The sequence below is a fragment of the Podarcis filfolensis genome (assembly GCF_964270895.1).
Source record: "Podarcis filfolensis genome assembly, chromosome: 8".
NCBI classification, from domain to species: Eukaryota; Metazoa; Chordata; class Lepidosauria; order Squamata; family Lacertidae; genus Podarcis; species Podarcis filfolensis.
Window position 1 is genome coordinate 34,295,845 of NC_139611.1, and position 16,475 is coordinate 34,312,319.

General features: G+C 42.9%; 1 protein-coding gene across 5 annotated transcripts in view; it reads left to right on the plus strand.

Moving 5' to 3' along the window:
• NKD1 (NKD inhibitor of WNT signaling pathway 1) overlaps positions 1–15,631 on the plus strand; it is a 131,548-nt gene extending 115,917 nt beyond the window's left edge. For all 5 annotated transcript variants that reach the window (XM_083626078.1, XM_083626080.1, XM_083626077.1 and 2 more), the window contains 4 exons: positions 955–1,102; positions 1,635–1,719; positions 6,156–6,286; positions 6,907–15,631. In XM_083626078.1, the coding sequence (XP_083482204.1) occupies positions 955–1,102; positions 1,635–1,719; positions 6,156–6,286; positions 6,907–7,481 (939 nt within the window). In that variant the 3' untranslated portion in view covers positions 7,482–15,631. The remainder of the gene's footprint in view (positions 1–954; positions 1,103–1,634; positions 1,720–6,155; positions 6,287–6,906) is intronic.
• Positions 15,632–16,475: the final 844 nt, after the last annotated feature.

Sequence of the window (16,475 nt, forward strand, 5' to 3'; positions counted from 1 at the left end):
ACATGACAAAAAACTAAGAAGGGAAGGGGAGTGATTGAAAAATGTGGAAGTTCAAGAACTGTAACCACTGCATGGTTTGGGGAGGAGAGGATTAGCCAGGTGGTAGTTCCCTCCTGTCTTACGTTGCCACAGGTAAATGTCTCACCTCTCTCCTTCTACTGCACTCAGAGGAAAGGCTGTGAATGGAGGTAGTTGGGCAAAGCTGAGCCAACCCTGCTGCCTTGCCCCTTCCTCAGATTGAGCCAGATGGAATGGCTGACCATGGAGGGAGTTCAGAGAGGGAGGAACCAAGAAATTATTGTTACCTCGCAAGCCTATGGAGTCTCACTTGCAGTCTCACTTCTTCCTCTGATACAACCAGATGGGTTTTTGGTTTTTAATTGGCATGGATGTTGCTTCAGGGTCAGCATGTGAAAGTCTGACTTTGCACTGAAGCAAGCTCTCGACTGGCAGGGCCTCCAATACTTGCACAAAGTAGGGCATCAATATCTCATTTGCTCCAAGTACCTGGAATTAGTCCAGGGACACAGAAGAGACACAGAGAACTGATAAGTGAATGGGTATGGTTGGTGTCAATGAGGAGGCAAGCTGATATTTGTGTCATTAATATAGTTCATTAATTGAAGAGCCATCGTGTAAGTTAAAACAGTTTGGACATAACTTTTGCTAACCGTAACAAAAGAAACCCCCAAATTGCTCAATAACAGCATTTGAAACAGACATCTTACACACGTAATTCACAAAACTGGTGTCGTCTTCTTTCCTAGACACTCTGTCATTGATTAAGCTGCTGTGATGTCACAGAATTGTTGTGGAATTGTCAATAGTAACAAAAGAAAATTTCTGCGAATGAAGTAAGAGGCGATTTTCTCTGAGCGGGGAAAAAGCACCTCATTCTTTATTTCTGTTCTTAACGCATTTGTCTCCCTCTGCTTGTTTCATCTTTGATTCCAGGACATCACCAGCTTGCTTCATACCATCTATGAAGTAGTTGATGCTTCAGTAAACCACTCTCCCAGCTCCAGTAAAACCTTGCGGGTGAAGCTCACCGTAGCTCCAGATGGGAGTCAGAAGAAGAAAAGTATCCTACTGAACCATGCTGGTAAGAGTTTGATTCTGAATTTCCAGTGATGGATTTGTCAACTCATTACGCAGAAGCATATAAAACTGACTTACCAGGTTGGTTGTCTGTCCATCTAAACCAGTTTTGCCATCTGTGATGGGCAGCTTTTCATACCACCTACTGCCTGATCCTTTTAACTGGAGAATCTTTTTGGGATCCTGATCCCCAGTCTCCTTTAAATCACTTTAGTCCTTTTACCCCCAAACATTTCTCCCCCTCCACATAACACAAAACTAAAGAATGCTGCTGTGGATGGTGGATCTTCCACTCCCTCCAGGTGTGGTCATGGAGGAGATGATGTTCCCCTGCTCAGTTCATTTAAATGGTAGATGGCCCCCACTTGTTAAGCCGTGTAAGAATGTCAATAATAAGAGGGAAATGGCAAGATATACCACTCTTGGTGAGGGAAGATGTTTGTTGTATGTTCATTCTGAAAACAATGGGGGAAATGGTTAAAATTATAACAATAGGAAAATGAACATGGATTTGTGTGTATGTGTTGTGGGGGCAGATCTTCAGAGCTCAAGGCACCGAACGGAAAGCAAGGCCAATGAAGAACTGAGGAGTTGTGAGAAGAAGCAGAGGGGCTCCCTCAGGTGAGCTGGAGCAATTCTTCATTTGTCTCATGATTAGGGATCTTTAAGGTCAGCCCTGAGAGGCTTAGGATTTAAAATTTGTTTTTTAGGCAAGCCTACTCAGACCTGTCATTTTATTATGCATATTTGGTTTTTAAAGCTCTGCTATTTTTATCTAAATGCTATGTCTCCTTGTTGTTTTGATCTTCATATGCATGTTTTATTTTATTTCTTTCTTTTTGAAACCATTTAGAAGTTTTTGTTCATTAAGCAGTATATAATTATTTGCTAAAGAAAAAGAAGTTGGGCTTACATCAAATGCTGCTGTGTCAGCTTGCTCCTATGTTGCTATAATGATGCATAGAATCTTGGGACAACATGGGTGGAGCCTATCAAACGCAGCCTTGCCACCTGATTCACCCAGCCAGGAGATAACCTGGTGAGAAGGCCCCATCTGATTGGCTGCACCCTTGTAGTTAGACTTCCAAGCATTACAGGCTTAACAGCATGCTCCATTTCAGTAATGAGGTGTCCAGCTTTCTCCAGACCTTGCTTCAGAGGCTGCCTTGCCAGCTGCTGCCAAATCCTCACTTCACTCATGAAAAGCTTATTGATAAGGAAATACCTACGTTTCAACCACTCTTTAAAGCCACCATCAATCTTTCTTTGCTTGCGCTGCTCTCTTGTAGGTATTGCCCATCTTAAGATATTTGCCAGCTACAAGTAAACACACGTAACTTACCTGCATGCTACATACAGGACTCATAATTGTATGCATCGGGGCAGTTTCAACTGGGAAAACCGTCTGGAGGAAAGGGTTAACCTTCCCACCCCCACTGCTAAGGTCCCGATCCAAACCAGAGCCCTCTCACCTCCTGGCAACTGCATTTCACAATAAAGGGGGTAGCCATAGTTGATCTTTTGTAGCAAAACTGACAAAGACCCCTTTGGAACCTGAAAGGCTAACAGATTTATAGCAGCATAAGTTTCTGCTGGCAGGCAACAACAATGTACAGTATGAAGATCGGAAGCAGGATTTCTTGTGAACCATTTAAGGAAAATGATGATCTGTGCTTTAAAAAGAATTTTGAGAAATGCCCTTCAGAGAATAATAAAAAAGTGTGTGTGTGTGTGTGTGTGTGTGTGTGTGTGTGTGTGTTATTTTTCTGGTGTGACTCAGGGTGCATCAGTTTCCAGCAAAGCAGAGAGACAGTGGTCTCTTTCATGCACAGCTGCAGGTATACTTGCAGCCTTGAAAAGATTAGATAAAACAGGATTTATTTGAAGTTGTATCTCCCTGAAGGAATGCACAATATTGTTTTGGATGCCAGTCTGGGAAGAGACCTTGTTTCCCTGAAAAACATCTTGTCATGTTGTTGGCAAAGATTAGCAAAGAGAAGCATTTGGCTAAGATTTGCCCCAATATCATGCCTTTTCATCAGTTTTATTCATGTATTTTTGATGTCTATCCCACCTTATCCTCGCGGCACTGTGCAGGTAGCAACACATTTAAAATGCAGCACAGTGAAAGTGCCGAGTTGAATGCCCGCTTGCCATCTAAAAAACCATTGTAGAATAGATTAAAACAATCCTACATCTTCTTTGCCTGCTTCTTTGTTTTTTTACATGCACTATTATAGAACAACAACAGTGTCTGCAGATATTCTCAGAAATGGACTTTGGTGACTTTGCACAGTTATGGGCAACTGTTGAGACCCTCTCTCTATGTCTGCTACGGCTCTTTGAACCAGGGTGCTGTAGTGGTTAGAGTGTGTCGCACTAGTATCTGGGAGATCAGGGTTCTCGTTTGGGTGACCTTGGGCCAGTAACTGCTTCTCAGCCTAACTTACCACCCAGGGTTGTTGTGGGGATTAAATGAGGAGAACCATGTTTACTGCCTTGAGCAACTTGAAGAACAAGGTGGGCTATAAATGCAATAAATAAACAAACTTGGGATGTGACTGGTATCAGGAGCCAATGGTGTGTCATGGATAGGGGTCTAAAGCTTGCCCCAGGCTTGAAGGGGAGCCCTTGACATATTATCCTCTATGGGCCCATTCCTGCACCCCAAACCCACTCTGTGGGTTTACCTGGTAGCAGCAGTGATCTTTCAATTGCTGCTGGGTAGCCACCATTTTATATCTCCCACAATGGCCCCCAAGATGGTGTTGCTCCACAGCAATGTAGGAAGTTTAACATGGTGCCTCCTTCACCATTGGACCCTGCCAGGCCTCTGATTCCCCAGCAGTTGTCTGAAGATTCCAGTTGCTAATGTTGGCCCCGAATCATAGCATAATCCAACCTTGGACGAAAATAATCAAGACAACAATCAGATAGCATTTTTAGAGAAACTTGGCATGATGCTCCTAGCCAGGAATTGGGAGATCTCTTGATCAGGATTGGCCCACTATGTTTCCTGCCAGAGTGGATCAGCAAATGATGCCCCCTCTACAAGTCAAAGAGCGTAGTACTCAAGGTAGCCAGGTTCTTATTCTTACACCTGAAAACATCCTACAAATGCCTCTTCCATGTCCTGGCTGTAAAAATACAGTGGAACCTCGGGTTGCGGATGTAATCCGTGATGGAGGCATGTCCGTAACCTGCAGTGTCATGTTGGCACACGCGCGTGATGCGATTTGGCGCTTCTGCGCATGCGTAAGCGGCAAAACCCAGAAGTAACCCTGAAAACACGTAACCTGAAGCATTTGTAACCCGAGGTACCACTGTACAGTAATAAATTCAGTGGCTAACAATTTGCTATTGAGAGGGGTATGTGCAAAGAAAGTTATCTCTGTTGCATTTTGTTGTTGTTGTCGTTGAGTCCATTAGTCATCTCAGACTCTTTGTGACCCCATGGACCAGAGCACGCCAGGCACTCCTGTCTTCCACTGCCTCCCGCAGTTTGGTCAAACTCATGTTAGTAGCTTCAAGAACACTGTCTAACCATCTCGTCCTCTGTCATCCCCTTCTCCGTGTGCCCTCAATCTTTCCCAACATCATGGTCTCTTCCAGGGAGTCTTCTCTTCTCATGAGGTTGCCAAAGTATTGGAGCCTCAGCTTTAGGATCTGTCCTTCCAGTGAGCACTCAGGGCTGATTTCCCTCAGAATCGATAGGTCTGATCTTCCTGCAGTCCATGGGACTCTCAAGAGTCACCTCCAGCACCATAATTCAAAAGCATCAATTCTTCGGCGACCAGCCTTCTTTATGGTCCAGCTCTCACTTCCATACATCACTACTGGGAAAACCATAGCTTTAACTATACTGACCTTTGTTGGCAAGGTGATGTCTCCGCTTTTTAAGATGCTGTCTAGGTTTGTCATCACTTTTCTCCCAAGAAGCAGGCGTCTTTTAATTTCGTGACTGCTGTCATCATCTGCAGTGATCATGAAGCCCAAGAAAGTAAAATCTCTCACTGCCTCCATTTCTTCCCCTTCTATTTGCCAGGAGGTGATGGGACCAGTGGCCATGATCTTAGTTTTTTTTTTGTTTTTGAGCTTCAGACCATATTTTGCCTCTCCTCTTTCACCCTCATTAAGAGGTTCTTTAATTCCTCCTCACTGTCTGCCATCAAAGCTGTGTCATCTGCATATCTGAGCTGTTCTGTTGCATTTTAGCAGTTACACAAATCTCCTTGAAAGGGTCAGGCTTTGTGTCTTTTTTTTTTAAATGACTTGTCTGTTTTTGTTCTTTTAAATAAATTGTTTACGTATGTAGACGTCGGGACATGGTGCATTTTATTGTGCCACATTCTTGGCCTCATCGTTGTTAAAGCTAAGATTCTTCCCATTTTTCCTTTCCTTGTTTGGCTCATAAATGACTGGTATTTCAGAAATTCATTCTCAGGAAATAGCTCTGCTATATATGAAATGGTAGTGCTTGAACAGGAAAGAGAGATGGACTTATTCAGCCAACAGTTGATCTGGCTTTATTAAAACTATTTCCCCCTCCAATCAGGAGTGTGTTCTTCTTTATCTCCTGGAGTTTTTACCTGCAGTCTCCCCTTTGCCAAATACATTAGGATGGCGAGGGGTACCCCATGGCCAACTATTATTATTTTAAGTATTTATATCCTGCCTTTTCCCCAGGCTGGGATTGAAGGGATCTTACAACATTTTAAAACACTGTTGTAAAATACAAAGTAATAAAAGCAAACTTGTTAAAAACAATAAAATACTTAAAATTGTGTTGAAGCATTGGTCTGCCTAGCTCTGTCTGCTGCAGCTGGGAGCCCACCCTCCAAGGTCTGTTCCCGGCTTCCTGTGAGTGCTGGGACCCCAGCAACATTACGTGTGTGCTACTATTGAATATGGCATTGCAAAGGTGAATTTTGTAGGAGCATTGCTCCCAGAAGCACTGACCGTCTGTAACTTCAAAACAAAGCTTATCATTTAAGTGTGTGTGCTCACTGATCTGGATATAATAATATGTGCATTGCAATTTCCATTCCTTCTCACAGGTACCACCATGGTGAAGCCAAAACTGAACAGAATGGATGCTATCGTCATTGTGTCGATGAAAACATTGAAAGGAGAAACCACTATTTGGATCTTGCAGGAATAGAAAACTATACGTCAAAATTTGGGCCAGGTATATTATGCATTTTCTATAATTTACCTGCTCCCTAGAGAAGCTATTGTAATGATCTATATGTTTAATATCTCATTCATTCCCTCTCTCTCTCTCTCTCTCTCTCTCTCTCTCTCTCACACACACACAATATTTATTTATTTATTTATTATTGGATTTTTCCTTCTTTTTTTAGCTGTTTGTGTTTTAGCTGTAAGCCACCTTGAGTCCCTGTCAGGGAAAAAGTGGGATAGAAATATAATAATAATAATAATAATAATAATAATAATAATTATTATTATTATTATTATTATTATTATTATTATTATTTAGATCTCATCTATTCCGACCATCCTTTTTATTGTTGTTAAAATTGGATCTTTAGACTTGTAGGTGCTCAAGTAACTGGAACCCAGTGAGAACTAAACTAAAATTTCCAACTCTATTGACCAAGTGCAAAAATGATCATTAATACAGCTGCTAGGGAGCTGCTTTTAAACAAACATCATCATCATTATTATATTTAGCTCATCCTCTGTTTGGTACATTGGTATATTTTACTTCAACTGCTTCCCACTTTTGTTGTCATGTCAGTACTTTGAGCCTTAAAATGACCAGGTGCTCCACTTCTTGTTTCTCAGGATCACCACCAGCGGCTCAAAAACACGACCCTCCCGTCCGAGTCGCAAATCAAACAAGGTCCCGTTCCCACGAGCCAGAAATCTTCCACGCCCACCAGCGCAGATCGCCAGCAGCGGACCCCGGCCACGTCAGTTTGATGGAAGCCTCCTACGCAAAGCTTGCAGAGATACAGCAGAGGCTGCGGAGCCAAGATGCGAGCAGGCATTTTGCCAAGTCTCCCAAAGCTCAGGGCAGAAACGCCTCTTCCGCCAACGCGGGGAGGGCCGTAAGGAGTAAGCCTGCCCAAGGGGCCTCCGTGCCGATGGCTTCCCCCACCACGCGGCTGGGCCCGAACCTCCCTTATCTCCCCATGCAGCCTCAGCCGGCTTACAAGAAACACAAGCAGAGGGCCAAAGAGACTCACCAAGTCTGCAAAACCTTCCAGCCCCCCGGGACGGTTTTCGAAAAAGAGCACGTGAGAGACCTGCCCGCTGTCATCTTGTACGAAGGCCAAGTGGGGCAGATGATTCAGAGACATGAGCACCACCATCACCACGAGCACCACCACCACTATCACCACTTCTACCAGACATGAAATGGACCCCCTGCTGCCGTCCGTTAGCGAACCATCCCGATATGAAGGAGGCCTTTTTAGCTGCCACACTCTGGAAGAAAAGTGTTCTTCTTATTAACCTTGTTGCTACTCCATTAATATTCCGCTAGCACCCATCTTAGGAGTTATATGAAAACACTAAGATTAATAATAATAATAATAATAACCTAACACTATTTATATTATGTGGGACTGTGTAGCTTACTTTATTAATTTGTGGATTTAAAGTTTGGCTTGTACAAGAACACCCGTGCACAAGAGCAAACAGCCATAGCTATCATCACAAGCAGTGCTTGAATGCAGGTTGTCAATGCACTTCTGGCAAGGATCCCTTCCTCCCCGGTAACTGGAAGAGATGCTGCAAAACAATAAGGCTATGACACCCAGCTTGTCCCATTCGTTGCCTCATTGCTCACAAGCCCATCATCAGGGGAGCAATGTTCGAAGGTTCTGGACTCCGGGAATATAAACAGCTGCTACCTCTCGTATAATTCAGAACTTCTTAATGATTGTATTGTGCTATGTCGGGGTGGGGCTGGGGGGGTTGTTTTTATTTGATTGCATTCATGTAGCCTGTATATGTTTTACTCCACCTCCTTGCAAGCTATATCTTAATATTAATTATGTGGAAATAACTAACTATATTTGTCAACAGAGCTACGTTTTTCAACTTATTTCCCCACCCCCTTTTTTACCATTTTCTTTTTAAACAGACACCTTTACGGTCTGCTTTATATATTGGGTACTATTTAAACATATATTTTCTCTTTCTTATCGGCTGTTGTGTGTTGGAAAGCCATCATTAAGGAGCATGTTTCATAGCAGTCGGGATAGGGGTCTTCAGATGATCTGTGGGGTCCTGGCACCAGAAGAGTGAAATAGGCCTCAGAGGCAAGGGGGCATAGGTAGACTGCACCCATTTATCCCTGTTCACAGTCACCACTCTGAACAACAGCAAGAGGTTTGCACTCGTTTGTAGCATTCCTCTCTTTCTCACTGTTGCAAAGGCTGCTTCTGTAACCCTCAGTGAATTGGATTTTCCCTTCTTGGGTGTCACCCTGTGATGACATCACAAGTTGGCTTGTTGCTGGCTTCAGCCAATCTCCTGTGGGTCTTCCTTCACCAAACACACACACACACACCACTCTGCATATGAGATGCCTTCCTCTAAATTTGCATTGGGCGCCATCTTGACAACAAAGGCATATAAAACAGCAATATTGTTACTCAGCTGGGGCATTGCTAACCTTCACTTTTCAGCTTATAGTTTTCCTACACCCCCACCCCTGTGTGTATGTGTATGTGTGCATGCACACGCACACACGCACACGCACACACTCATTTAATTTTTCAGGTTGTGGATTTCTTCTTCTTTTGCTTGATTTTCCTGCTTCTTCATTTCCCACATTGTTCTTTTAGAGAGAGAGAGAGAGTTGTGGACAGAATATTGCTTTTCTCACCTTTTAAATGTTGGCAAATATATAAAAATATAAATATATATAAATATGAATATCTATGAATATACACACTCTCAGGTACATTTTTTGTGTTTTATACAAATCTGTGGGTTGTTTTTTTTTTAAAAATATATATATTAACATTTTAATCTTAAAGCAGCGGCTCTTTGGACATGCTATTTGAACATACAAGTATGTGTGTTCCTTTCCCCACCCCAATCTCCCAGCTGCTTCTTGATTTTTGGTTCTGCAGCATCTACTACTTCTGCCTATTTCTTTAAAAACAAACAAAAATTATCTGTCTTCTAGTCTCCCCCTCCACATTCCTATCATATGACCTCCACCCCATAAAGCAGGTTAAGTCATGATGTAAAAAGTCATGACTGTCAAAGGTAAACCTGGAGCAAGCATGGCCAAAGAGTTGTTAAGCTTGATTCCCTGCCCCCCCCTCGGGACCAGCAGCTAGAGAACACAGGGCCAAATTGGTTAGACCATGGTGCTGAGAATGCAAATGTTGCAAGTTCGATCCCTGTATGGGACAGCTGCATATTCTTGCATTGCAGGGGGTTGAAATACATTGTCCTCAAGGTTTCTTCCAACTCTATAAAATCCTAAGAACAGAAGAGCCTGCTGGATCAGACTAGTGCCCTGTCTAGTCCAGCAACTTGTTCTCACGGTGGCCACCTAGATTGCTGTGGGAAGCCAGCAAGCAAGACCAGAGCCCAACAGCAATCTGAGGCATACCACCTCTGACAGTGGAGGCAGAAAATATACATTGTGGCTAGTAGCCATGGAGAACCTTATCCTCCATGAATTTTTCTGATCCTCTTTGAACGCCATCAAAGTTGGCCACCATCACTAAAATCTGTCCTGAATCTTCTAACATTTAGCTTCATTGGATAAAAATCCAGCTACCTGAGGAGCTCTGGTTTCCTCACTCAGAGGCAAGAAGGCTACTTGTAGAGGGGGGCATTATGAAGACAACCGGACTTGCTGTCTGTCTGGTGGCCCTTGGCTCACCACCCTCTACCCCTTCTCATTAACCCACTAGCATTCTTAAGCCTTCATCTCTCTTCTTCTACAGCAGCCTTCCTCAACCTAGTTCTCGCCTACTGTTATTGGACTATAGCTCCCATCACACCTGACCTTTGGCCATGCTGGCTGGGGCTGAAGGGAGTTATAGTCCAGAATATTTGGAGGAGGCTGCGGTACAGGAACTAGGATCAGATCAGACCTTCCCATCTGGCTCTGTCAGCAGACAGCTCTCTCGTCTTTTCTGCATAGCACCCATTGCCCCCACACAGATGAAGAGCTCCTTCCTGGAAGCAGCAACAGTAAACCCTCCTTGCCTCCCATGCGGGAACCAAAACACACAGGGAGCAAGTGGTGCATTTCAAAAGGAGGGACTCTGCCAAGGCTTCTGTTGCTGTTCCCATTGCAGCTAAGGAAGAAAATTAAAGAGCTCCTTTGCCTGTGGCCTTGACTCTCCCTGGAGTAGGTAAGGAGGTGAAGGCAATGCTGCTGGCCCTTCAGCACTTGGCCATCCCATTAAAAATAAGTTGTCAGGCAGAGCAGCAAAGGGAGGAGACTGTTTTAGGCTTTCTGCTCTAATCAGGTGGCAATTTGGTGTTTACAAGAGAGCAAAGAATACTGAAGAAGGGGGTGCACAGTTTGGTGTGTGCCTTTTGCAGAAGCTACCAAAAGGAAGATCTTGGGGAGGGGTTGTTCTAGGGCTGCACTTCCCCTCTGGCCACAGTCCTTGGCCCCTTTACCAGTCAACAAGCTAGTAAGCCAGGACCCCTTTGTTGCATTTGCAAATTAAAAGGAAGTCTCTGACCACACACACACAAACAAAACAAACAAAACTGTGTGGAATTTTTTTTTTAAGCATTTACTTTTGCTTTTATCTTCTTTCAGTATTTGTGATTGTTGTTGTTTACAATATTGTGAGATGTTCTTCCATTTTAAAAAATAATGGGGAGCCCCAGCTCAAATTTTGATCAGTTCAAAATGAGATGTTCTGTTTGAAGAAGGAAGCGTGATGTGTACAGTGACGCCAAATACATTGAAGAGTCTGACCTGGTTGTGGCTGGTGATCAGAATTAACACTTGTTCATTAGTTCTACAACTCTTGTCTCAAAAAGAAAATCTAAGCAATGCTTTCCTCTTCCTTTTAAAACAAAACCAGCCATGTTTTACATGAGTGTTATTTTCCTTCTGTCAACATTTGGTCCAGTTATGTCTGGCGAGATCTTTTAAAGTGTGTTAATCTGCGTGACGGCTAGCCCATTTGGTTTATCCTTTGAATTTCTAAAGTTAAAAAAAAAAGATTATTTATATGCTGAATTTTTTTTTTTGTATAGAAAACTGGGGAGGGGAAAGTTGGTTAGAACAGTCTTTACTTAACCACTGAGTTGTTCTAGTCTATTTTGCTGCTTGTGTTATCAAACCCTTCCTTTCCTCCAATGTATATATAATTATGGACTACAAAAAAGAAAAAAAGGCATATCACATGCCTAGTAGAAGGAATAAGCTTATTTATATGATAGTGTTAAACAAAGTCTGATGTATTCAAGTGATTTTTGTTATACTGCATGCAACCCCACGAGTGTAACACATTCCATTGGAGAAAAGATGCCATGTCTTTAGGTTCTTAAGAAAGTGGTGTTTGTCGTTTCCATTCCTGTTTTCTTCCTATCTGTTGTATGTTTTCCACATACAATCAGGCAACTCCAACAATGCAAAAGAACATATCTCTTTTTGACTCAGAAGGAGGTAAAGAAATTGCATTAGCAATGGTTTTAGGAGTCTTTAAGGGGACACGGGTGGTGCTGTGGTCTAAACCACAGAGCCTAGGGCTTGCCGATCAGAAGGTCAGCGGGTCGAATCCTCGCAACAGGGTGAGCTCCCGTTGTTTGGTCCCAGCTCCTGTCCACCTACCAGTTCGAAAGCACGTCAAAGTGCAAGTAGATAAATAGGTACCACTCTGGTGGGAAGGTAAACGGCATTTCATGCATTGATCTGGTTCACCAGAAGCGGCTTAGTCATGCTGGGCACATGGCCCGGAAGCTGTCTGTGGATGAAACCACCTCCCTTGGCCTATAGAGCAAGATGAGCGCGCAACCCCAGAGTCGTCAGCGACTGGACCTAACGGTCAGGGGTACCTTTACCTTTAAGCAACACTCCTCCCAATACCCCCTTCCCTTCAGCAATCCGTTTTGTTCAGGAGAGAGTCATGGATGTGTTGGCTACAAGATTTTGTTGGGTGAGTCCAAGCATTGGCAGTGTGTTTTGGGGTGGTGTTAATCTAACCTTTAAGATGTTTTTTTTCCTGGATAAGCACCTTTTAAATCATTTTATAGGGGATTATATGTATGTGGTTAGGGGTAAAGGATAGAAATCAACTCAAGGTTGTGCAAGGAAAATGCCTCTCAAGGCTGGTTTTGTGTAGGTGCAAAATGGCAGTGGCGTGATGTGAATGGTTAAATTTGCTCTTGACCAAAAGTAGCCAACACACAGGACAGTTGCCTAGTTCTCATTGTGGTGGTAGTGAGCTTGCTTTTGAGGTGCATTGTTTTAGATTGCCAGTTGGGGGTTCAAATGCCTGAAAGCTCTTCCATAAGATAAAAAAAAAATTCTCTTGAACCTTGGCAGGTAGCATGCTGGGGAAAAGAAGGCTATGCTGGAACCATAAAGTTGCCAGAAGAGTCCTGCTGAATCAGACCAAAGGCCAGTCTAGTCCTACATTCCATTTCCCATTGTGACACCCACCTCCCCTAATTGCCTTTGATAAGTCCACAAGCAGTGCAGCTATGCACCATCTAGAAAGAAAAACCACATTACAAAAAGATCACAAGGTGTCCTGAACCCCTGACCGGCAAGTCAGCATGTCAAATCCCCAGTCCAGTTTTAATCCACATGCCCAGTGTCCCACAGAGATCCTGGCGCATCCAAGTCAAGGTCCATCAACATGGGTAGTTGAGCAGGAACCTCAGTTCTACCCTTTTTCACTTTGCCTGCTGATTGCAGCATCTGGGCTTGATGAGCCATGTGACCCTCACCTGTTCCAAGCCTCCAGCTGAGGAATCACAAATCTAAAACTAGTTAGCCTCACCTGGCCAGCTAAGGAGCTGGGCTGTTGGCCCTTGCCTGACTCAGCCTCCTGGAACACATCACCCACTGCTCCCTACACTTCAAAGCCCACCATGTTCATGGAGACAGGGGTCACTCTGGCTCTGTTGATGAGTCCTGCTGCTCTGGTTCCTGTGCACTGACCCCCATCCCTTCATCATCCTCCATCACCCTGTGAGTACTTCCTACACCAATCTTCTCCTTCCCCATTCCCAGCTTGCCCCAGTGTGTCACAGTCCCGGCTACACCGCTCGCCAGGATACTCTTCCTCCTCCCTGTTGAGTTGCTTGTTTATGACACTAGGGTGCAGATTTGCACAAAATGTGCATATGTCACATGTCGAGATGCAAATATCGAAAAATTCAAATAGAAATGAAATGGTAGAAAGACTGGCCAGGTGATCTGTATTCTCTCTAGGGACAGAGGTAGAGATTTGTTTTGGTTCACATTTAAAGGCAAATTGAAATGCAGACATCCTTCGAAATGCACACTCCTCTGATTTTGCTTTGCAGTTTTCCACCCACATAATGTCTACAAAAATGCACATGCTTGGATAAAGTGTGTGTATGTGTGTTAATAAGAATTACATACAAAAATGCATTATATTGGGGGAAATTGTTTTGCACAATTGTGCACATTAGGGGAAACTGCATACAATAATGTGTACGTTAGGCGAAATTCATTTTAAGTCCATGAGGACTTAAAAAAAAATTCGGTATGGAAATATGGAGAAATGGACTTAAGAACTAAAAAATGAGAAACTGAAATGGGCAGAGTCACCCATACCTAGTGCCTGCTCAGACTGCAGTCCAAGTGTTGATGAGCAGCTTCAAGGCCCCTGTACTCAGTGATTTATCTTTACCCAGGACTTTGACCAGAAAACTCTTCAAATACATGACAGTTTCAAACAGAGAACTGCTCTCTATAAAGGACACACAAGCATCCTAGTAATATCCCCATTACTACAAGCGCCAAGCAAATGGGGGTTACATAGAGTTATTGGTGTCACCACTGTGGGCTTCCTGGTTCCATGATAGGGCCTTTTCAGTGGAATGCCCTCCTGAGTGACATGCATCTGTCTCCCTCATTGCTGACTTTCAGGAGAAATCTAAAAACATTCCTTTTTACCCAGGCATTTGATAGCAGACACTGTTCCTGACTGCCCCAAGATCACTGGTTGCTAATGTTCTTTAACTATTTAGAATGTTTTTAATGCTTTATCACTGCTGTGTTTGCCACCGTGGGTTCCTTCAAGAGGAAGGGCAGAATATAAACCAATAAATTATTATTAATATTTTAAAACCTCAATTTACGCTGTTAGTCAGCTTTCTGCTAAACTAAAACATAACAAACAAGAGCCTGCTGGGTCAGGCCATTGGCTTTTCTAGTCCAGCACCCTGTTCTCACAGTGGCCTGTGGGAAACTCACAAGTGGGACCCCTACAGTGATTTCTAGCAACTGGTATTCAGAAGCACTGCTGCATCTAACAATGGAGGTAAAAACACCTACAAATTGTCACTTTTCCTCTGTTGGGCAATTGCTCCACCACCCTGACCATTTTGGGTGACTTTTCCCACAGTCAGGGGTCTCCCTGACCTGCTAATATGTTCATGTGTCTAAAGGGACTTTTTTGTATGTGAGCCTCCACCTGTGGATTGAAGTGGTACATCCCAGACCAGCAATTGTAGTTAGGTAATTTTAAGACTGGATTTAATGATCTTACCAGGGGAGTGGGGAGGAAAATGTGTATTGCATCACTTACTTAAACCAACCCTGCTGCATTTGAGGGTCATGCAGAGTGGGGGCCCCAAATACCAATCTTCATGACACCACTGGTTCAGACACAGGTTTTACCACCCAACTGGGAACTAAGCTTTCCTTCTTTTGAATCAACTGAGTCAGGACATTGAACCTGCAAGCTTCCGATGGCACTGTAAGTTTTTCTGTCAGAAAAGATGGCAGCAAAATGGCTCCCAGGAACGGAGGGAGGGGGAGAAGGTTCACCTTTTTTCCAATCAATGGGTGTTTTGTTCTTGATCTCTGTAGAGCTAATCTTTCAAAGATTCTAAGGTGAATACTGAAGGAAATTAAACAGGGTGTCTTATGTGGGGGTTGGCTTGTTGAGATGTTTTGTTCACTTTCCAAAATGCAAACTATATCTTGCTGAGATTTTGTGAAATGCAAATGAACTTTAGTAACATGGCATCAATGTGCTTTTTTAAACAAACAAACAAACAAAAACAAACTTATATCAGTTATGTAGAAACGTACAGTATTTAAATACTGTCTTGCATTTGTATTAATGTGCATTAATTGTGAATAACTGAACATGTCATGTAGCACAGTTTATGTTTTGGGTTATTTTTTATTCACAGAACTCTTAAGCCTCCGTAACATTTTTGTAAAAAAGGAAAAAGGAAAAAAAAGTTTGCTTTTCAGTATTTTGTATAGTTAATATAGATGGTTTTGACTAAATGCTTTATTTATTTAATAGCAAAACTGTGCCAAGAGAAACCCCTGTTAATTAAAAATTTTACTAGTTCAGATGTTTTCTCCCCTTTATTTTGTTAAGTTCAGCGTCATCATTCCTCCAGTTCTCATTTCATTTTCATTCATTTGTATTCTAGACTTTAAAAAAAAAAAAAGTAGAAGAATTGTTTTGGTCACATGGTTGAGGACCTTCGCTGATGCTGCGGCAAACTCTTCTTATATTGTCGTTGTTGCATTATTATTGGAGATTTGTTGGGAGTGTAGGGGTTGCCAAAAAATCCAAAATGCATTGTGGGGCGGGGGGGGGGGGTAGAGACAAAAGGCTGTTCAGGTCTGTATAAAATTTACAAGTGCTACTTTAGATATACAGGTGCAAATTTAGAAAGTTGCTTTACTTTAATTAGAAATAGACTGCATCTCACTACAGTGGGGAATACTTTGCCCACTGAGCCAGGTGCTAATAGGCAGCATGTGCTTTCCTTTCATGGGAACCATCCATGCTATACATTTAAAGCAGTAACATAACCACTTAAACAGACTTTCCCTAAATAATCATGTGGAATGTAGTTTCTTAAAGTTGCTGAGAGTTGTTAGAGGATCCTTATTCCCTTCATAGAACTAAAGTTCCCAGGGTGGTTTAGCTATCAATTTTTCTTCTCATGGAAATCTGTGAGGGGAATAGGGTTTCCTAAGCAACTTTCAGCACCCTTAGCAAGCTGCGCTTCCCAGCTTTCTTTGTGGGGGCTTTGTGTGACTGTTCAAACTGATAATCATAGTGTTTTGGTGCTGTTTACCTTTAAACCAGACTTGGACTTGTCAGCCCATAAAATGGTGGGAGCAATGCAAAACCTGATTTCAGTTATCAAAAAAGCCTGAGGCCTAGTCATGAACACCTCGA